The 22,758-nt window shown below is 38.0% G+C and overlaps 1 protein-coding gene across 1 annotated transcript; it reads right to left on the reverse strand.

Annotated features, from left to right (window-relative positions):
- Window positions 1-445: 445 nt before the first annotated feature.
- Window positions 446-20,963, reverse strand: LOC132167405 (serrate RNA effector molecule). The gene is made up of 12 exons (XM_059578372.2): window positions 20,506-20,963; window positions 19,231-19,355; window positions 15,079-15,136; window positions 9,097-9,171; window positions 8,904-8,978; window positions 8,661-8,708; window positions 8,356-8,424; window positions 7,446-8,249; window positions 7,310-7,355; window positions 6,869-7,155; window positions 6,586-6,768; window positions 446-797 (listed from the first exon to the last, which is right to left on the reverse strand). The coding sequence occupies exons 1-12, from the start codon at window positions 20,859-20,861 to the stop codon at window positions 737-739; spliced, it is 2,187 nt and encodes a 728-aa protein (XP_059434355.2). The 5' UTR covers window positions 20,862-20,963; the 3' UTR covers window positions 446-736.
- Between the last annotated feature and the right edge of the window lie 1,795 nt (window positions 20,964-22,758).

Here is a 22,758-nt window from a genome sequence, read left to right on the forward strand (position 1 = left end):
AGCGGAAGCAGAAGCAGAAGCGTCCGGAGATTATAGATAGGTGGCACAAAAATATAGAGACGAAATTCATTCTGGAAATGTCTTGAAGAAAGTGGAGAGGATCAACTCATAACTTAAATTCATGCTGGAATTTCTAGCGGAAATTGATTAAAAATAAAACACCAATATCACCAGTTTATTTGTGATTAATTTCTTGTTCGCTTGTTTGTGATTGAGCATTGCATATTAACTAGCAGAGACACAAGGAAAAGGTAGGCTTCCAAAAATCTCAATAATTTTGAGGGTAAGAAAACTAGAAAAGGACAAAAGGTAGGCTTCCATCCAAGCCATGAAAATGTTTCTAAGAAGACTCAAAAAAATATAAATTCCATTCACAAATATAATCTTTATTTTTGGCAAGACATTCACAAAATCTTTTGAATTCGACTAAAATCAACACATCCTATTCGGTCAAATAGTCTTTATTTACCCAAAAAAACATGCCAATTTAAAAACCCTAACCGCCTACAATCTGGTTAAATCTGGTAGTGTGTGTGTTAAGTAATCTGCTCAGGTCCCTAACAACTGTAGGAGGAAGTTCAAAGAAAAAGAAGCTAATTATTGGTACAAATAAAAGACCACCGCCCTCAGATTGAAGCCACACTCAATGCCAATCTCAAAACAAGATTACTCTCTAATTCGACGAAGAAGCCGAAGCGATCGTGCATTTGGGGAAAAAGGCCAATCTAGTGAGGCTTTACAAACTCCGATAGTCTATCACAGTGACTTCATCGTCCGGAGCATCCAAATCTTGATAACTGCACCACAAACACCACCGCCACAGAAAAGTAAATACTCGCAAAATCACAAATCAGAGAAATTTTATATAAGCTATAGTGAAGTGGAAACTAAAAACCTCTACGAAAATCACAAGCACAAGTTAACAAATCATTGGCAACAAAGATATTAACAAACCAATTCTTTAAATCACTGGAATTTACCAATCTAGCAGTGCCATTCCCAACTTCTTCCATACAACTTTGCTAGCAACATTAAGAGTCAAGTTTTTACAAGAATCGATCCAAAGGTGCCCAAATCACCAGCAGCGGCTTGTTTGCCACATATGGTTGTGGCAAAAAAGTTATGAGAGAATCATTTTCTTCACCACATTGATTTAAACGAATGAAATTGGTCTTGTCTTAACATTTATTGTATTATTTTTTTATGAATACTAGTTTATTGAAAGAAAAAGGCATTGGCCTCGTCCTGCAGACTATAAAGATTTATAAAGATTAATAATATCTCTTCACTTCAAAGCCATGATTGCTAAATGGGGTCCACAACATTCTATCTACCTCCCCTATATGGGTTTTCAAGGAATATAACAAATTAGGAAAAGTGTGAGATTCCAGCTTCCCAATCATGGACTACCCTGGTGAAACTTGAATTCCAATGGGTAGAAGCGTCGGAGGAATCAAAGTAACCCAACACCAAGGCCTCTTTCTCATAAGCTTATCAAATAAAGTTCAACGAATGAAGACTTACTAGGAGTTGCTCTGCACCACACATCGTGCCAGAAACGGATGCGGAGAACCCTCCCAAACCTTGAATGAAACAATGGAGAAATTCCCCAGGCATTCCTAATATTCTTCCATCAAGCTTCCTCTGAACACCAACCCCCTCTTTGGACCCCATACTTCACAACAATCACGTATCTCCAAAGAGAACTCTCCTCTTACACGAGTCTCCAAAGCCCTTCCCCAATAGAGCTTTATTGAAATGCATGAGATTTTTTACTCCCAACCCTCCAATAGAAACTTTGAGCAGATTGTCTTCTGGTTCACTGCATGAAACTTGGGCTCACCGCCAGGTTCATTCCAAGAAAATCTCTCTTAATATGCTCCAAATTCCTAATTATACAAGTTGGTAAATGGGATAAGAAGTACATCAGTAAACTGGATAGCGTACTCTTGATTAGAGTTAGGAGACCACCCCGAGACAAGTAAATCTTCTTCTGACTAGCCAATCCTATTTCCATTTTCTCAACTATCTCATCCCAAATATATTTCGACTTAAAAGCACCTGGGGGAAGACCGAAATATTTCATAGGTAGAGAAGAGACTCTACAACAGAGAATATCAGCCAGTTCTTCCTGATGTAGAAGCTCCCCTATTGCGACTAGTTCAGATTTTCGAGATTACCCTCCCAGTCAGAAATGGCCTCACAACACAGAAGAACGTGACCCAAATTATCATTTTGAGCACGATCTGCATCACAAGTAATAAGCATATTGTCTTCAAAAAGGTGGGATATTTCCAAGGGGGCAGCATTTTGGATGTCTACCCAGAATCCTGATAAATAACCACCAATCATAGCTCTAGAAAGCATCCTCCTGAGAGCCTATGTGACAATCACGAAGAGGAGAGGCGAGAGTGTGTCCCCTTGGCGAAGGCCCAGAGAGTTACCAAAGAAACCATGTTGACGACCCTTAATTAAGATAGAAAAGTAGGCCATGGAGATAGAAGCAAACATCTTAGAACCAAAATGAAGACATCCCAAGAGAGACAAGAGGAACTCCCAATTGACATGGTCATAGGCTTTTTCCAAGTCCAACTTGCAAATAACACCGAGACTTCCAAATTTCAAACAGCTGTCTAGGCACTCATTAGCTATAAGTACTGAGTCTAGAATTTATCTCCCCCCTATGAAGGAATTCTAACTGCTTGAAATGAGCATTCCCAGCACCAATTCATTCTGATGGGACTTTCACCAAAATTTTATAAACACTCCCCACCATGCTAATAGGTCTAAAATCCTTTACTTCTGACTCAGCAATCTTTTTAGGGATGAGAGCGATAAAAGTAGCATTTTGAGGCTCTTCTCAAACATCTCATGCTCATGACAGTTATGGAAGACTAGCTTAAGATCATCAATATAGTACAACAAGACCCATAAAAAAAAAAAAAAAAAAAAAAAAAAAAAAAAGGAGGTCAATAGTGAAGCTGTGGGGAGGTACTTTGTCACCATCCATACTGAGCAAAGCCTAAAGAAGTTCCCCCTCTTGAAACGGTCTCTCCAACCAATCTCTCTTACCGAGTCTTAACAAGAAAACCCCAAACCACCTAATTTGGGTCGCTAAGTAACAGTTTCATTGAAGAGATTCTTGCAATATTGAGTGATCGTCAATGATCAACTCTTGATCGGACATGGTAGTGCCTTCAATACAAAGACTGGAGATAAAGTTGTTTCTCCTATGAAAGTTGGCGGTGAAAAACATATCGTGTTGTGATCCCCTTCTTTTAACTAGATCGCCCTCAATTTTTGCCTCCAATTTCTTGCATTAGGGCAAGATTCTCCAAATTTGCTTTCACCTTAGCCCTTCTAACTCTCCTTTTCTACAAGAAACCTATCCTCTTCTAGAAAATCCAGGGACTGAATCTCCTCAACTTCTTCCTCTCCTCAACATTTCGGAAGACGTCCTTGTTCCAGCAATTTAAGTCAATTTTCAGCCGTTTTAGTTTACTAGTAAAAACAAAACAAGGAGAACCAATGAACTGATGAGTCCCACCACTATTTTACCATATCTACAAAACCTTATGTTTTAACCAAATGTTCTCAAATTTAAATGAGTCTGAACCTCTAAACATACCTTCGGTATCAAGCAATATGGGAAAATGATCTGATAGAGGTTGAGGAAGATGGCACTTAATCAGGTCTGGGAAATGCTCTTCCCACTCTTGAGACACTAGAAATCTGTCAATCCTCGACAAAGAAGGGGGTCTTGATTGTTAAGATCATGTGGAAGAACCTCCAGCCAATGAGATACCATCAACCCCTGCTCTGAAATGAAGTCTGAAAATTCCCACATGGCAAAGGTTAATCGAGACACCCCAACCTTTTCATTTCGAAGGCGAGTAACATTGAAGTCTCCTCCCATGCACCAAGGAGCTTCCCACCAACTGAAAACCCCCGACAACTCCCACAGATGCTGACTTTCAGAATCTGCATTTAGTCCATAGACTCTTGAAAAAGCCCAAACAAACTGATCCATAATAGATTTGAACTTGCAAGAGACACAGAAAGTGCCCACCGCCTCTTCAATGCATCCCACTGCCCATTTATCCCACATTAAGATAATTCCAATTAATGCTCCGGAGGTTGGCAAAATAATCCACCCCATAAAAGACCCCACATGCCCCGAACTATACTGGCAAAAATCTACTCCATTTTTGTTTCTTGAAAAAACACATTACACAAGGCTTTCGGTTTTCCAATAAATTGCTAATAATGACCCTTTTCGCTGCGTCATTAAGACCTCTTACATTCCAACTAATAATTTCAGTTTCATAATGGGTAGAAGCCTCACCACAAAACCAAGGAGCAGGACAAGGTTTGAGTGGTTTCTTTTTGAATTCATAGTTCACTAAGCAAGACAAACTACTTAGTTCCCTAACTCATTTAACCCTACTCCCTATCTCTTTTTTATGGATCCTAGTGTTCCTTTATGACCCTTGCATCTGAATTCAATTGCAGAGAACTCAAAAACCTCCTCTTCAAAGCCTTCATAAGAAACCCCCAAAAAATTTTCTAACCCATGCATGCATCTCTTAACCTTCACATTTTTACTCACAAGAAGGGTTGAGTTAAGAGCGGCATTCAGTTGGGCGACATAGAGGGCACCCTCCTTGTAATAAGAAAAAACCACAAAAATTGGGCAGAGCTGAGAAAAATAAAGCTCATCGCTACAAGAACGAAAAACATAACGGACTTGATCCTCTGATCGAGACAAACTAGCACTCTCAACTTTGTCGGGAACCCCACAAGAGAAAGCATCCAGTGGATGAAGGAAACTGTCTACATCCTGGAACGAGAACAAAACTGAGCAAGAAGATGTGGGGGAGTTACGACAGAAGGAACAAAACTCAAAGTCCATCTCCGGTGGAGAAGACCCAAGCCACCGGCAAGATTGTGGCCATACACATCTTTGTTCGATCCTCGTCCCCCAACTTGGAAGCATGATTCATTAACATTATAGATTCCCACGAGATGCAGTGCAAAGAGAGACAGCATTGACGACCCACTTATGGTCTGAAAGGACCTAATGCCCAAGAGAGAGCAATGACCCGAGAAACGTAACTCTAGCCATACACCAGTTACCAAATGCGAGGCCCAAACCAGTAGCGAGGACCTTCAGGGGACATAGTAGTGAGGCCCATACCAACATTATATCTTGGATTGGAGCCCACTATTCACAAAATGGAAAACGTAGGCTGCAAAAGCTTGGCTGTGGACCCATTAATACAGCGGGCTTCTTAAAAGAGGCTGGCTTTAATTGACTTGGGCTTGCGCAAACCGCTAGGCCAAAGCACTAGGACAACTAATGGATGATTTACCCCGCCAACCTGCTCTACAGCCTTGTAAGAGTTGCTAATGCAGAGGATCCACATGAGAATCAACTAAGCTTCTCCCTATGACAATGCTTTCCACTCTCATCCATGTAGACTTTCAAATGTATACCGATGCTAGCGCTTGATTTCCTCAAGTACTAAAGACTTACTCTTTTAGCCTTATGTAGCTTCCACTTGGGGAAGAACAGTATGCCCACCTTCCTGCCCCTCCCGTTTTGCTTTGGTAATTTTCGAGCGGAGAGAACGCCAACAACACTAGATAGGTGTGCAACCGTACACTAGGTGTGTCTAGAGGGTCGTACTCTCTAGCTCACTGTTATAGGCCCCTCTGGCGCCACTCTTGTTGGAACTGATCGGACCACCACGGCCAGCTACCACCTAAGCAAACAAGCAGTCCACTAGGACATTTTGAAGCTCGGGGAGGGTTGAACGATGGCCAGAGAAGCTTGGCACACCGGGGTATACGAAACCAGCAAGTACCACGTCACCTCCACAAAACCACACCATCCCCATTTTTTCTTGCCTTTAGGAATAAGGAAAAAGCCCCTTCACCCACCGCCACTAAACTCTTCAATGGCCATGTAGCACCTGTAATGGTAACTGGACCACTGGCCCAAAAGGACGCACTGTGAGTCCCTAAACTTACGAAGGAAGCCCACTCTACTTTTGCCATGTCTTCAACCGTCGAAAGCAGCCAGAAAACTGCTCTTCCCAAAGAAATTGACTGGAGATAACCCTTCCTGCATTCTACTACGTGTGACCTTGGAGGAGTTTCCTCATGGCTCTAGGATGAACTCAATTAATTTTGAGTCAACGAAGAAGGAAAAAAAAAAAAAAAAAGCCTCTCCGTTGTGGACTTCATACCAACAGATTCAAAGACAAAAAAACTCAGCAGCTTCACAGAAAATCTTTGACAACATCTCCCAGTAACACCCAGCCAACCAACCAACACAGAACAAAGAAAACCGAAACACCAACAAAAGCTAGCAAGGCGCGCCTACACACGCCGCCGAGAGGGAGAGAGAAATGAATTGTATTCAAACAGGAATAACTGAGCAAAAGGGTAAATTTACAGAAAAGAATATAATACAACGAATGAAATGCATTCAAGCAGGAATAACTGAACAAAAACATTACTGATGAGCACTTGAGCAGATTGACAACCCAGTAACATAGAAAGATTCATAATATCACATACCTTCGCATCCGTCTAGGATCGGGTCTAAAAGCTGGGGGAACAAGAATAGGTGTTGGCCCTCCAATATTAGGACCAGGTCGCATTTTTCTGCCACTGCCATCATACGAGGATGGCCCTACCCCCTGCTCCCGTATTATCTGCATTGCAACTTCTGGAGGGGCAGGAACAAAGGGTCCCAGAGGCCTGCAATAATCAATACGGGTGAGATTTAAAATAAGTTTCAAAATTAACTTGCAAGTGTTTCAGAAAAGAAGGTAAAGTATGATATGAAGGGGCAACCAACCCAGCACCAGGAACAGGCATTAATACTGGTGGAGGAGGTATATCTGAGGGAAACGGGGCAACACCACTAATGGCTTGCCCACTGTATGCATCATACATTGAGTCATCATGATTCCCTACATCGAGGACACCGGGTTTAGATTGTCGATCGCGGGAAGGGGAATTCTCATTCCTATCAAACCGTTCACCATCATTAATCCTTTCAATACGTTCATGATCCCTCCGGTTGCCACGATCATCTCTCAATCGGTTCTCCATACCCAGTCTTCGCCTCTGTGGCTTGTCCTTCTGAAAATAGGTCATGTAATGAATCATATAAAATACAGAAGTAACAGGCATAAATTGGATCAATTGAACATCATATACGAGTAATAGTTTGAGATTTTAAATATTTTTATTATTGCCCCATATGTGTATAACATACAACATGAGCAAAAGATACCTGAGGTTGCTGCATGACAGGTGTTCCACCTGGAGCATCTGGATCACTGCATATATAATAAGGTATTCGTCACCTCATCCAAAAAATACTGCCAATAGTTACAATGAACAAACAAACAAACAAAACTTAAACTTACTTCATGTAATTTTGGAAATAGAGATCCTCACGCACTTTCAAAGTCAGTTCCATTACAAGGTCTGTGTGTTTAAGCTTCAGATGCTTATGCACAAATTCAGAAGCATGGAAAAGCTTCGTACAGCCCTTGGCTCCACAGCCATACTTCCATCCATACTTTTCATCTCTTATCTTCCTAACATATGGCTCTAAGCCTTCAACAGCAGCTGCATCTATCTTCTCCTTAGCAGTCATTAATTCCAAGGGATCCTGACCTTTCAACCTTTCTTGACAAAATGAGTCAAGTTTCTTTTCCCAATCAGCCCCAGCTTTGGTTGTTTCTTCATAATTCTTTCCTTCTGGCCTTACATGCCTAAAACCCTTAGCTTCATTAGTTTCAACCATGCCATAGTAATCTAAACCATGGATCCGCCAGAGATACGTAATAAGTGTATCCAGAAGCTCGACACCCTCTAGGCCCTTTACAGATGTTAAGCCTCGTATAATTATAATTGGACCAACAGATCCACCATGGGACTTATCACTGTCAGTTTTGTCATGACCAACACTGCATAAAATATTATTGTCAACCCCTTTTTCAGAATCAAGCTTGCGTACCAGGGCCCGAGCTTGTTCAATATCTGCCTGTATTCTTCTAGGCTCAGTACTAACAAGGGGAGCCTTTGGAGCAGCCGAAAAATCATTTTCTCTAACTGGTCCTCTACCATGTCTTCTTCGTTTTCCACCAGCCTCTGCTTCATCATCAGAGTTTTGATCGCTTGCTAACCCCGATTTGTTTGATGATAAGGCATTAACACCAGGATTTCTACATCAAAGAAGACAGATGTGTCATAGCCATGAAGACGCAAACTTTCTGTTCTCTATCATTTTATTTTATTTTATTTTGAGAGAGAGAGAGAGAGAGAGAGTACAGGTCAAGTGTTCCACTCTGCAAATCAAGCAAAAAATCCTTCGCCAAATTTCGAGCTTGTTCATTCCTCCTGCAAGGCATAGAAATTAAAAACCAAACAAGATGTATTAACATGTCCAGCTAACTACCCTCAAAAGTTATTAAGCCAATATATTAATCTAGTATGGTAAATATGCATGAGTATGTATCTGTGTGTGTGTGCGCACACAAAAAATACACAATACGTCTTAACCATACCAAGCTCAATTGATGCAAAAAGGATTTTGTGTTTCTCATTCTTCAGACCAATATTGAAGTAGTACTCACCTTTCAATAACAGTAACTAAATTGGTCGGATGATACTTGTCTTTCAACCTTCATTGACAGATTAAATATAATTAGTTAAAAAAATAAAATTAAAAATTAAATAAATAAATAAAAAAAAAAAAAAAAAAAAAAAAAAAAAACTATATTTATATGAATGGTTGACATTAGAAAATTACTTCATTGATGAACCATAACAGCCAAAAAAGAACCAATTATAATCAACAACACAAAAAGAGAACCTACCACTCCTCATCTTTATGAGCATCAAAGAAAGCACGTTTCTGAGTAGAAATGTACTCTGTTTTATATTCTTGATACCTAAATAATCAAAAGCACAATCATTTGTTGATAAAAAATAAACTATCAATTTATTAGCAAATGCTCAAAAAAAAAAAAAAAAAAAGATTCAAAACATATTTTACTTCCCAGAATATACCTACGCTCAGCTTCAGCAGGTAAGATATCATCTTCAAGCTCCTGAATGAATTGCTTATAGGACATCAAGCCCTCCCTGAAACAATTTGTGTATTGCATCACATTAATACATGGGTCTGAAGAAATAACATCTTCGGTAGAAGTTAAATAAAAATTAGATAGACCACATTCATCAACTATAACAGAAAAGCCACCGCACAAAAAAATAATAATAATAATAATACAAAAAAAAAAAAAAAAAAAAAAAAAAAAAAAAAAGAGAGACTTGAAAAATGTGAGCAATTAAATTTGTTTCTTAAAAAAATATTGTCATGTCGAAAGAAGCATTACACAAGTGCATAATAGCAATTATACAAATAGCACTATAGTGGGTCTGCATCTCAGTATTACAAGACACAGAAAATGAATCAAGTCGTCTGTCAAAATCTGATAAAGTCTTTTGAGTTGAGAGAAGCCTTAATGCTACAATAATCTATCTCCTCTTCAAAAAAATTCTCTAACATGAGGATCTTCCCCCCACTGCAGCTTTCTTGGAGGCACCTTTTTTGATGAATGCTTTTTTGGGGGCACCTTAACACACCAAAATCTTTTCCATTAGGAAATTGTTTTGAAGCCTATATATGTTCTAAAAAAAAAAAAAAAGGAGAAAATTCACTTTACCCCCTGAAGTTTCAGGAGTTTTTTAATTCGAACTCCAATGTTTAAAAATTGGCAATATACCCTCCTAATGTTTCCAAAATTTTCAATTCAGACCCTCCGTTACTAATTTCCGTCTAATTAGACGAAAATCATCTCACATGGGATTTTGATGCCCTCTATTTCAATTTTGCCCTCATTAAAACCTATAAAATTACGTAATTACTCTCATTAAAACCTATAAAATTGAGGGTAATTACATAATTTCATAGGTTTTAATGAAGGCATAATTGGAATAGAGGGCATCAAAATCCCACGTGAGACGCACTTGGGATGATTTCCGTCCAATTAGATGGAAATTAGTAACGAAGGGTCTGAATTGAAAATTTTTGAAACATTAGGAGAGTACATTGCCAATTTTTAAATATTGGGGTTCGAATTAAAAAACTCCTGAAACTTCAAGGGGGTAAAGTGAATTTAACCCAAAAAAATATATATTTTTAAGGGGAAAAAAAAAAAAAAAACACATGCAGACTGTGAGGAGTAATTGGATTTTAATAGTGTGAAGCTCGCTATGCTTGATTTGAAATATTTATTCCTTAGATCAAGGTATGAAAGGATGCTAGCTTTTTGGCTATTTTCATGCTTCTTTTTTCTAAATTTTGTTGAGCAATTGTGTTTTGCTTCTAATCTGTAGGATAAATTTTGTACACAATCAGGGTGCTGAAGGGCTCTCCTCTTTTTACTAAAATTCTTGGTAATTATTAATAAAGAAATATTTTTAAAAAAAAATTGAAAAAAAGAAGACAATGTTGCCAAAACTGAGAGAAAGAAACCAAACAAGGTTAATAAAAATCCAAGACCTCATCAGAAGAGTCACCACTTGCTGAAAAGATAAAAGCAGAAGCGTCTGATTAGAAGAAACTTGAATAGCTCAACAAAGAGAACATTAAACGTGAGTGAAGAAACTGAGGTCATGTTTGTTGTTGTATCAAAATAAATGATAAATTAGCTGGTGATCAGCCCACCGTAATGCCTAAGAAGATTGCCAGGTCCCTTGCTTACTCCAATCTAGATCCTGACAGTGTGCCAAAGTCTATTCCAACCCTACATACAATTAACTTATGGATTCCATGGGGGTCGCCAACATTGAAACACCTTCCTTTTTCTATCAAGGGTTTTAAAAACAAAATCCTCTCCATTGCTGCAGCCAAGAATTCTAAAAGATATTTGAAATAATCGAATATGTCTATAAAACTTACGGCCCTGTAAATTTGTCTTAGACATTGAGCTGTCTGACGGCTACTCTAAAGCAGGAGTTTGGCAAACACCTAGTTTGCCATGAATTTTTGCCAGTCTTTGATATTTTTATCTAAATTTGGGCAAAAGAGTTTTTCAAGTTTTTTAGATTGTGCTTAAAACCCGTAATCAAAAAATCACACCTTGCTATGATGTCTAAATTTTTTTCATTTTGCTCTTCAAGTCGGAACCAAATTTTTATTCTTTGTGAATTTAGAATTTAGGATTTTTTATTGAATTCAATTTTTTTTTGTTTTATTTTGCTCTTCAAGTCGGAGGATTCCCTATTTACATGTAATGTATTAAGTAAATGGAGATAATTAAATGATATTACATGTAAATAAGTACGGTACAGAATTTCTAAGGTTGATGGCCTGAGTTCAGACTAACTTTTGGTGGTCAATTTGTAATTACTAAAACTAACAACCGCTTATCCCACCTCTTCTACACACTGTTGTTGGGGGCTGTAAACTAAACTTATCCTGTTTATGAAATTCGTATCTAGTTATGGTCTGATCCAACTTCATATCTCTTTGGATACAAACTTAAATTCGTGTTAAAGGGGCCGGTCACAACTTTAGGCTTGACCTGCTAGGGTCTCTTAAAAAGAGGAAGAAAAAAAAAAGATGTCAAAGGGATAAAAATTCTTGGTTGTTAACACAATGAAGATCTTCAAGAAGAATCTTTGAATGTCAAGATTAGAAGAAACTGGTCCGCTGCATTACATGTTTAAGATTTATTCAACAATGGAACTTCTATAAAACAATTTCCATCATACCAAACAAAGTTCAACATTGTTTCTGGCAATATGGATGTTCTAATGACATTGTTCAACTCCAACAAAGAGGACAAAGTGGTACCAACACTATTCATCTTACCTTACACAATTCAGAAAGGATTATTAGCAGCCTATAAAAGAGTTTATAATCAGTAGCATTCAGAGTTCAATGGAAGTGAATTTCTAGCAGCGTTCGAGGCCTTTGAGATGATTTAGACTTCATTTCCTCTCTCTCTTGCGTTTTTTCCATTATATTTTTTCTTTTCTTTAAGCCTTTAAAACCAGACCTCTGGATCCTTAGAATTAAAACTAATCATTCCAGTGCCAATTTTTATTTTTATTTTTTTATAAGTAATGGAAAATATTAAATTCCAGTGCCAAATTTGAATCCTAATAAAAAACAAACATTCCTAAACCTTTCCACATCAAAACATAACCATTAACTAATTGGTCCTAATATAGTGTTGGGTTGAAGATCATGCATCAAAGTAGGCTCTTAGTAAGATGTTGTCTAGAGCTACGGTAGGGGGCTATTTATCTGGATTCTGAGTCAACCTCCATAACGCTACTCCTCTGGAGATCTCCCACCTTACACTCTCAATTATGTGTGATGTGAATCGAGACCATATTTATGATCTAGGGGACATTCTTCTGTGTTTTGAGGCTATTTCAAGTTTGAAGGTTAATCTTCAAAAATCATAATTAGTTGCGGTGGGTCAAGTACCACATCAGGAAGAGTTGGTTGACATTCTAAATTGTAGCATTTCTTCTTTGCCGTTGAAATATCTGGGTCTTCCCCTGGGTGCCTCGTTCAAGTCCAAAGCTATTTCGAACAGGGTAGTTCAAAAAATGGAAAGAAGATTGGCTAGTTTGAAGAAGATATGTTTGTCTCAAGGCGGTCGCCTTAACGCTTTCCAGTTTACCTGCGTACTTCTTGTCTCTTTTCCACTTACTAGCCGATATAGCCAGAAGATTAGAGCGTATTCAAAGGGATTTTCTTTGAGATGGTTTTGATGGAGAGCCTAAGCTCCATCTAGCGAATTGGAAAACTGTTTGCTTCCTGATTCCTGGAGGGTTAGGTGTGATTGTGTGAAAAACCTCATGCTGTTTAATAAAGCTTTATTGGGTAAATGGCTTTGGAGATTCACTCAAGAAGAGATTCCTTATGGAATCAGGTGATTGTTGAGAAGTATGGGATCCAAAGAGGGGCTGGTGCTCTGAGAATACTCGAACGCCATATCGGGTGGGCCTTTGGAGGAATATTCGGAACGGCTGGGGGATTTTCTCAAACTTGGTCTCCTACATAGTAGGGGATAAGTCTTGCATTCATTTCTAATAGCGAATCTCAAGTCCTTATTCCCATAACTCTATTCCGTCACTCATGACAAAGGGTCCAGTGTCAGATTACATGGACGTTGTTGGCACTTATGTCCATTGGAACTCGATTTTTCTTAGGGTGGTCCAGGATTGGGAGCTTGAGTCCCTTGTTGCTTTTCTCAATCTTTTGTAATCTTTGAAAACCCATCTGAGAGAGACAAATAAAATGTTGTGGACCCCAGCAAATAATTGTGGGTTTGATGTGAAGAGCTATTACTTTTCACTACAGTCTGGAGAGTCTTGTCTTTTTCCTTGGAAGAGTGTTTAGAAGGGGAAGGCTCCACTTCATATTGCTTTCTTCACTTGGATGGCAACTTTGGGCAAAATCCTCACGATTGATAATCTTAGGAGGCTGGCTCTTACCCTTGTCAATTGGTGTTGTCTTTGTAAAAAGAGCGAGGAGACAGTTGACCACCTCCTCATCCATTGTGAGTTTACTAGCGAGAACTAGCACTTGGTTCTAATCTTATTTAGCGTCTTGTGGATCATGCTTAGCAATATCCTAAAGCTACTACATTGTTGGAACACACAAGGTCGGGGTCAATCCAAAGAGGCCATACGAAAGTTATCCCTCCTATTCTAATGTGGATCATTTGCAGAGAAAGAAACCGGCGTCTTTTTGAGGATCGCAAGTCTAACGTGCTATAGTTAAAATCCTCCTCCTTGAGAGCTCTTTTAATTTCTCTTTCTCTAATCTTGTAGATCTTGTTAACTTTCTATTTTCGACCCCATTAGGGTGGTGGCTTCTCTTGTATAATTTTCTTATATGTGAGCTTTGCTTCTCCTCTTAATAAAAATTATTATTCATAAATTAAAAACAAAAAAAAAAAAGAGTGGGAAAATAGATTTTTAATTCCAGTGTTGTTTAACTCCTCGGGTCACTAAATGAAAGGCCCCATGGAGCCTAGCTGTGAAGCACAGGTGCACACCTTATCAAAGTAAAGCACAGTTTTTTTTTAACACAGGTCAAGTCAATTTTTGTTCTTCAGAATTGTTATATAGGAATATATCTAGCAGAATATGTTATTTGAATTCTCAGTATACATAATGTCATATACCTGAACTATTAAATACTTATATGCTCAGTTAAAACTACAAATACTTGATATAACTATATTGTTAAACTACTAAACAATTAAACAATAAATGATAGTCATTTAAACTGAATAAATGATCCCAAAACTTTCCATTTCATTTAAATGGCATCTCCTTTTTGTTTTCATATACATTCTGAATTAAACATTATATCACTTTTAGGCTATTTTCTCTTTCTTTTGCTCTGAATAAATTCATAGAAAAGAATAAAAGAAATTTTGGCCAGAAAAGGGAGTAGATGATTTGTTCCACATTTTGATGTCTTCTTCTAGACTACTTTTTTATGAATAAATAAATAAAAACATAATTGTGTGTATTGTACTAGACTTCAAAAACAGAGTGCATATAGCTAATCAACGATAAATTTTCATTGGCTTCACATCCAATGGCTATTTATAATTTATTACATAACTTTTAAATTAAAACAATGAGCATCCATTATTGCATTTTACTGCTTGGCTCTTTGAAAAAAAGGGCACGCTTTTTTCTGCTTTAGATGCGTTTATTTACACGCACTTCACTTTATGGTAAGAATCGCTTTTGCTCTGGCACTTTGCACTTGAAGCATACTAGGCACGCTTTCAACAAAACTGCTTAATTTTTTTCCAATAAGTAGATCTTTTCATTATTAATTTGATTTTGAACTTTCTTGATAGTTAAATATAAAACACTCAGAAAGTCCGTTGTTAATTTCGGGGTGGGGATATGCCATTTTCAGGCAAAACAAAAAAAGGAAGGCACAAGATAAACCATGCACTTTTATCTACGATCAAGAGAGTTGATACATAAAGATCTAACCTTTGTGTGCTCGCTGTGTTTGATGAATCTGCATAACCACCACGATTTGATTCAAAGTCTGCCAAAAAAAAAAAAGAGACGAGAAAAAATCAGCCCCAAAAAAGAAAGAATAAACACAAACACACAATACAAGGCATCCTACAGTTGTAAAGTTTTATATTATATAAGTATGCTTTCCAAATTTCCCCAAGTTAAAGCATTAGCCTAAGTAGTCCTACAGTTGTAAAGTACTAAAAGCATCCTAAGGCAGGGGTGAGTTCTTGAGTTCGAATTTCACTATTAATCCAAAAAAAACATTAAAAAAAGGTTTCAATAAAATAAATAAATAATTGATTTACCAACAACTATTGTTGGGGCAATAACTTCTTTCATCAAATTTTGGTTGCAAAACCTTCTCACCATATTTTGGTTCACATTGGACTGGAAGGGAAAAGAATACTACCATGGAATATTTTCGATAACCTTTCTTTTCCAAGCCCAAGCATCAATTCAAAAAAATTTCCAATAGATCCAAACTTTTCAAGTTCTTTCAGTTATTACAATATATGTAGTAAGATCCCTATTAATTATAAAAATACAAAATGCATCTACACCTCGTGGTTTAGGTCAATTCGTATTTAGTATTTACACCCCAAAAGTTTTGAATTTTTTTAATCAAACTTGCAGTATCAAATTTTTCTTATCGATCACTTCCATCCCTTTCCCATTAAATCATTGACACCAAGTTTTTTCTCTATGCCAACACTTGAAACCAAAATTTCCAATTTTCTAGATTCAAGGTTGGCCCAAGAGAGAGAAAGGCTTAAAGAAAGAAATAGAGATAGAGCCCACAGGCATAGAGATAGAGAGAGGGGAATTTCAGTGACATAACTGTGGATTGCTTGAGGCACATCAGGACAACCCAAAGCTAGTCCACCCTTACACCACCTCCCACTCCTCCTCCGCCACCACCACTGTGTTCATCATCGCCGCTACCCAATAAAACCTAGCCAGTTCTTTGTTTGGCCCAATGGACATAAGAAAACAAGAGTCAGGCCGGGCTTTGAGCAAACAAGGTCCTGGATGCCAAATTCAGATGCAGAATTAGTTCTAAACCAGAGGAACAAGGATCTGGCACAAAAATCAAGGAGGGAGATCCAGCTTGGCAATCAATGGCAGCGAGAACAGCTCACTGTAAAGGAGGTTGTGGTAGAGAAGGGATGGAATCCAGCAAACAAAAGTTGACGAATGGGGGGAGATAGTTGGGGGGATTGGAGGCAAAGTGCAGATGTGCTAAAGAGAAAGGGAATCGAGAACAAATATGAAGCTAATAGAAGGCCAGCCAGCATGTGGGGCTAAGGTCCACTAAACCAAAGTTGTAGCTTTGTGGCCTGCGAGCATGTAATCCCACGAGTCCTCAACTGAGAACTGCTGGTGCTGGTCTTGGGCTTAAAATTGCTGCTTTTTGCATCGTTGAAATTCCAGTTGTGTAGAGTAAGAGACATCCTCGTCTTGACCTGTCTGGTGGGTTTCATTTAGCCTATACATAAGTATTTTCGCTAACTTTTCTCTATTCAATGCACGTTAGAAGGTACGGAAAGATAGGGGGCCACAGGAAACGTTTGGTTTGATCACTTTGTAGGATCTTAAACAGTTGGTTTTTGGTAAGTGAAATGACTCACTTAGACGAAACAAAGCTCGCTTGCAAGTGTTTTGGATTTGGGTGCTCTTGCATGCAGTTTTCCAAACTTTCCTATTTCAAGTCTGTTAGTTCTTGTGTTGGCTTAATTCAGTTATAAAATACAGAAGTTACTGTTCACAGGCTCAAACACTGATATAGAATGCTCAGAATCCAATTTCCACAGTTCATAATGTAGATTCATGTGTCATGAACGTCCCTGCAAAATTTCAGCTCAATCGGACCACAAACGCCTATAGATCGGAGCTGTTGATCAAGGCTGGACAGTATTTCCAGAATGATGTTTCACCCATTACATGCCCTGTCCGGACAAGCCTTTCCTGGGTCCGGACCACATTTCCAGAAACTCTATGTTTGCTCCGCAAGGCCCTGTCCGGACAGCTAATTAACCTATCCGGACACCCCGTTTTAGGCCCAAAAACGTGATTTTAAGTGGGTTAGGTCTAGGGTTTTGTCGTGGGTATATATACATCATTATAGAAGAGAGAGGCACGAATTTTCACCCCCAGAGAGTTCGTCGGAGGCTGTGCTAAGAGAGATCATATGTGGTGAGCGTTAAATTGAATCTCTTAGAGTTTTAGTTATTCCTTTGATAAATCTACAGTTGAGAAGTTTATCGAAAGAGTCCGGTAAAGGAGAATCACGTTGAAGAAGATTGTGAGCAAGGAGACGAGTTGTAGGCTTGTCAATCTTACAGAGCCAAGGTCTTGCAAAGGGTTGTAAGTGTTCCTAGTATCTGTAATCTCTGGATAATCTTTTGATAGTGATTTCCTGGATTTCGCTGCCCCGGAGAGGTTTTACTTTTAGATCGGTTTCTAAAAGGTTTCCTCTTCGTAACCAAAATATATGTGTCTGCCTCTTTATTGCTTTATATATTTTGGGTGATTGAATTGTTTATTGCTTCATAGAATTAATTACGCATAAATTGTGATAAACAAGTTTTTGGAGTCGGCATAACGTTTTTCAAAGTCTATCAATGAACCTATATTTCTAAGATCTAGAGACCTTTTGATTCATATTTTGGTAGGTCCCCTCCAAAAAATGTTTGTTCGATGTTAGATACTTCTACAGTGTCATGCCTTGTAATGATGGTTTCTTTTCCCTTGAAAGAGTGTTTGACCGATTAAGGTTCCTTTGAAGGCAGCCTTTTTTGCTTGATCGGCAGCTCTAGGAAAAATCCTTCCCATAAATAACTTTAGGAAGCAGCGTGTTATTATGGTCGATAGGTGCTACATGTGTAAAAGGAATGAGGAGTGCATGGACCATTTTCTTCTAAATTCTTCAGCCGATTTGGGCTGTCTCGGGTTATGCCTAACGAGTAGTCGACTCGTATGCATGTTGGTGGATCGTGGGCAACTCTCGAAGTGCTACTATGTGGAAGATGGTGCCTTCATGTGGTTTCTATTTTGAGAAAATAATGACAGAAATTTTGAGGACCGTGAGAGGACATTGGATGAGATGAAGTCCTTATTTTTTTAATACTCTGTATCTTTAGACAACTGCTTTTGATTCTCCTTTGGTGATTGCTTATCATAATTTTCTTGTTCTTTTTTTTTTTCTTTCAAACTAGGTGTTTTCTCATTTATACTTCTTGTGTACATGGGGGCGCCTTCCACTTATAATGATATCTCGATTAAAAAAAAAAAAAGGAAAAGAAATTGATCTCACGATATTGTTTTGGAACCCAAGAATCACCATCATGCTTGCCACTGATCTAGGGCAAACTGGTTAACCGATTAGAGGAAAAACAATTACAAACAATGGGAAAATTTTCTCTATCTAATATTTTGATAATTAATCGAAATATCGTTAAAAGGGTAAGGCGCCCCCAAGTACAAAGGAAGTATATCAGAGAACCACCTAGGAAGTAATGGCAAAAAGAGCAAGAAAATCAAGATAACTAATCACTAAAGAAAAAACATAAACAACTGTCCAAAGATACAAAGTGATCTCTACCTATCTAATATATATTGTTTCTACAATAATATCACATTTAAAGATGTTTTTTTTAGGCAATGAAAATTAATTCAGTAGCACAAATACTGAACTCATTGTCATTGCCACAGACTGTTATATTTGTTCACATTGTATCTAGTAAGCAATATGATTTACTCCATTAATTATCTTGATGCTTATCAGGACATAAAGGCAACATAAAACAAATAAATCAATGAGAGTAGAATTATATGTATCTACACATGAAAAACATGCAGACACATAGACAAAGGTTATTGCATCGGACTTCTATTAATCAAGATCGGCTTCTTGTTTTTGAAACCTTTCATTAATTTTGTTTTCGTGCTTGAAACTTTGGACACGCTGCACATATTGCTATTTAATTTTTACCTCAATATATGTAACATGAAGAGATTTTGCTTCCAAAGAAGACACATAAACTATATTAGCATGCAATGATCATCAAAGAGCTTCCACACATGCAAACTACGACAAAGCAAAACCAAAAACACACATACCAGAAGGTCCATTTTGATATGCACCAGCTGAACGATTCATAAACCGACCATGAGACTTTTCATCAGCAAATCCAGGTCTTCCCCCCATCCCACGCTCATATCCACCAGGATAATCATAGCCAAACCTAAACAATCATTAACATAAGGTAAAAATAACCAAACAAATTTTGCAAAACATTAATCCACTTTTTAAAAAAATAATAATAATTAGTTAGCTAAATTATTAAAAACTAATTAAAACAATAAGCTAGTCAAATAAAAAAAAATCTATAATACAGGAACAATAAGCATAATCCACCCTCTCTGGTTTCTTTATCTTTTAAAGAAAATATATGTTAAGTTATCATGTTGACTTCGTGCTACAAACACATTCTATTGAAGGAAACAGGTCAAGGCTGCCATGTAAAATACATCAACTTTCTCAGCAACCTCAAACAAATACCTAAAGACAAAGGGGAACAGAGAAGAAAGGGGGAGGGAACTACTGTGGAGGTCAAAACTAATTTATATCAGCAACAGCGCAATATGCATGTGTCAATATTCCCACCAAAAAAACCTGATTTCCATAGTATTGTACCCAATCAAAGCTATCCTCTATAAACAACACAGACAATACAAAATACAAAAGAACAGCGGAAAGCATTGGGAGGGAACACCCCCCCCCCCCCCCCCAAAAAAAAAAAAAAGTAAATAAACAAAAGATAACAACAATAGTCACGAACTATAAAACAAAAATAAATTCTACTGCTACTATATCCCAAATGGACCCTAACCTAATATCAATAGCACCATCCGTGGCAAACCATTTCCAACACTTTCAAAAACAACATGCCCTAAAAACCATCCATTCATCCACAACCTGGTTCCACACAAGCAGCAAACTAGCATCATTTTTTCAACATGGATAGGAGCCAAATGGCCCTTCCACGCCCTTCAAACAGTATGATGATACGAACTCTATGTAAGAATATTTCTTTTGTAATTGGTCTTCCATTGATTGTGCATGTTAATTTGCTAAAACGGGTTGTGATATAGTAATAGGCCTAATATTATCAAGTGATCACTAAGTTGGTGGGTTTTTCGCACCAAGTGATGCGGTAAGCTGTACGTAGGCCGGTTACATTCTAATCATATGCATAGTGATAGGAAATAAACTAATTGCAAATTAACAACGAAAAGAATCCATCATCAATAGCAATTGAAAAAACCTATATATTTAGACAAAATGCACCAAATAATCACTCAAACGTTGCCAAAACCCATTATATCTCTCACCTATCCTCCGGTCCATAGCCGCCGCGGGGGCTCCCCCGCCTGTTCCGCTTGAAAGGTGGGGGCGAACGGCGAAGAGATGGAGAGTAGCGGCGGTCGCGATACGGCGGGGGGCTGGGGCTGCGGCGGCGCTTGTAGTCCCGCTCTCTCTCCCTTGGCTGTGGCGACGCGTTCCGGTCGTAGTAATCGCGGCGGGCCGGTGGCCGATCCATGTCCCGCTCGTCCCTCCTGTCCCTCTCCCTCCTGCGCGGTGGCGGCGCAGGCACAGGCACAGGCACAGGCGGTGGCGCCTCGTCGTTGGCGGAGGGCTTGGGGGACTGGTCGACAGAGTCGGGGGGCATGTTCATCACCTCTGCCATGAAACGTAGCCCTAGGAATTTCAGACTTTGTTGGGGAATGAAAGGGTAGAACTGGAGGGTTTCTGATTGATAGGGTGGAAAATGAAATATGCGGGTCGAGGGTATACGTGATGTGATAAATGAGAATGCAATTCGAGCACTTTGGTTATGGAAGCAAAACTCTATTGGTGCTCACGTGGATACACGTGTCCAGCAATATTTTTCACATATCAAAACCTACTATTAAGAAAAAAAAATTCTTCAGTGTTGTAAAATCAAATAAAATAACCAGAAAATATAAAAAAATTGCAATATGTGAAACTAGTTCTTTAGGAACTATGTATGATTCTTCTCTATATTTGTACCTCTTATATATTACTTAATACTCATTTTTATAGACATTGAATCATAACGGGAGGTTAAGAAATATAAAAGGATAGTAAACGAATCGAAATGGTACATCAATGTATTACATAAATGTTATAGGAATTCGAAAAGATGACATGAATGGGTAGAATTCCAAGATATGAAACTAAATGGTCATCCACCAAATGCATGAATGCATCCACATAAATATGTTGTAATCACATCCATTAAACGCATATTCAAAGTTTTAGTAACTACCAAGCTAATAAAAAATATAAATGTAATTATATCCACTACAGGGGAATATGTTTCTTCATAATCAATATCAGGTTTTTGCAGGAAACCTTGCATAACAAGTCTTGCTTTGTATCTCACAATTTCATTTTTCTCATTACGTTTTCGTACAAATACTCACTTGTATCCAACAAGCGATACACGTTCAGGTGTTTGGACTACAGGTCCAAATACTTCACGTTTTGCTAGTGAGTTCAATTATGCCTGAATTGCTTCCTTCCACATTGACCAATCATTTCTACGTCGACATTCCTTTCGACGGTTTGTGGTTAAATATCATCATTACTTCTAGTAATATCAAATGTAATTTTAAATGAAAATATGTTGTCAACAACAATTTCGTTTATATCAAATATTTATTTTGTACTTACATAATTTATTAAGATCTTATTATTTTTAGATACCTGGTATTCTTTAGGGGTAACTCTTTAGGAGATTCCTCTTCGGGGATTCCTTTCCAGAAGAATTTTGTACAGAAACTTTGAATGGAATCAAATATCGACTGTTTTAGAAAGAAAGAATCTTTCTTTTTAAAAATTTATGGGCGCTTTAATATGAGAGATTCATATCAAGAAGAGCTTAGGAAAGTAGAAGGAACCCAGAAGAACAAAGAGAAGTTGCTTGCCAGTTCCCAGAAATTCAGTTTATTTTAATGAAAACAGACACAAGGTGAAATTTTCAGCCAGAAACGGAAAGCATCTTCGTTGGAGAATGGGGAAGCTTCGTGGCCGAAGAGAGTGGAGGCTTCGTAGCCACCGGAGGTTGGGAAAGAAGGCAAGATTTACCGAAGATTGGGGTTGGGGAAGAATGGGTTTGGGGGTTTTTTTTTTTATTTGATCAAAGGTTTAGGGTTTCTGTTTTGATAGAGCTTGAAGTAAAAAAAAAAAAAAAAAAAAAAAAAAACTATTATTTGTAAAAAAAAAAATTATTACGTGGCAAGGGTGTAAATCTAGTTATATTTGATGATTTGGTAATTAGGACACATGTCGAAATGTAATTGGTCCCCAAGTCAGTGATGTGGATTTCCGTTAAATCTATCAACGGTAGATGGATGGAATGACCATCTATATCTTTAGGCAAACCACAGAGACTTTTTGCGATCAAAAGTAAACCCTAGAAATAAAAAAATAAAGTTGTAAAACCTCAAAAGTGAATAAAGTATTTAATCCTATATAAAATCAATAGGTGTGTGAGCTCAAATTAGGGGAAATAGTTACCACCATCCCTACCATTGGTATGTTTTCTTTGAGATGATATC

The sequence above is a fragment of the Corylus avellana genome, chromosome 2 (assembly GCF_965113065.1).
Source record: "Corylus avellana chromosome 2, dhCorAvel1.hap1.2, whole genome shotgun sequence".
NCBI lineage: Eukaryota > Viridiplantae > Streptophyta > Magnoliopsida > Fagales > Betulaceae > Corylus > Corylus avellana.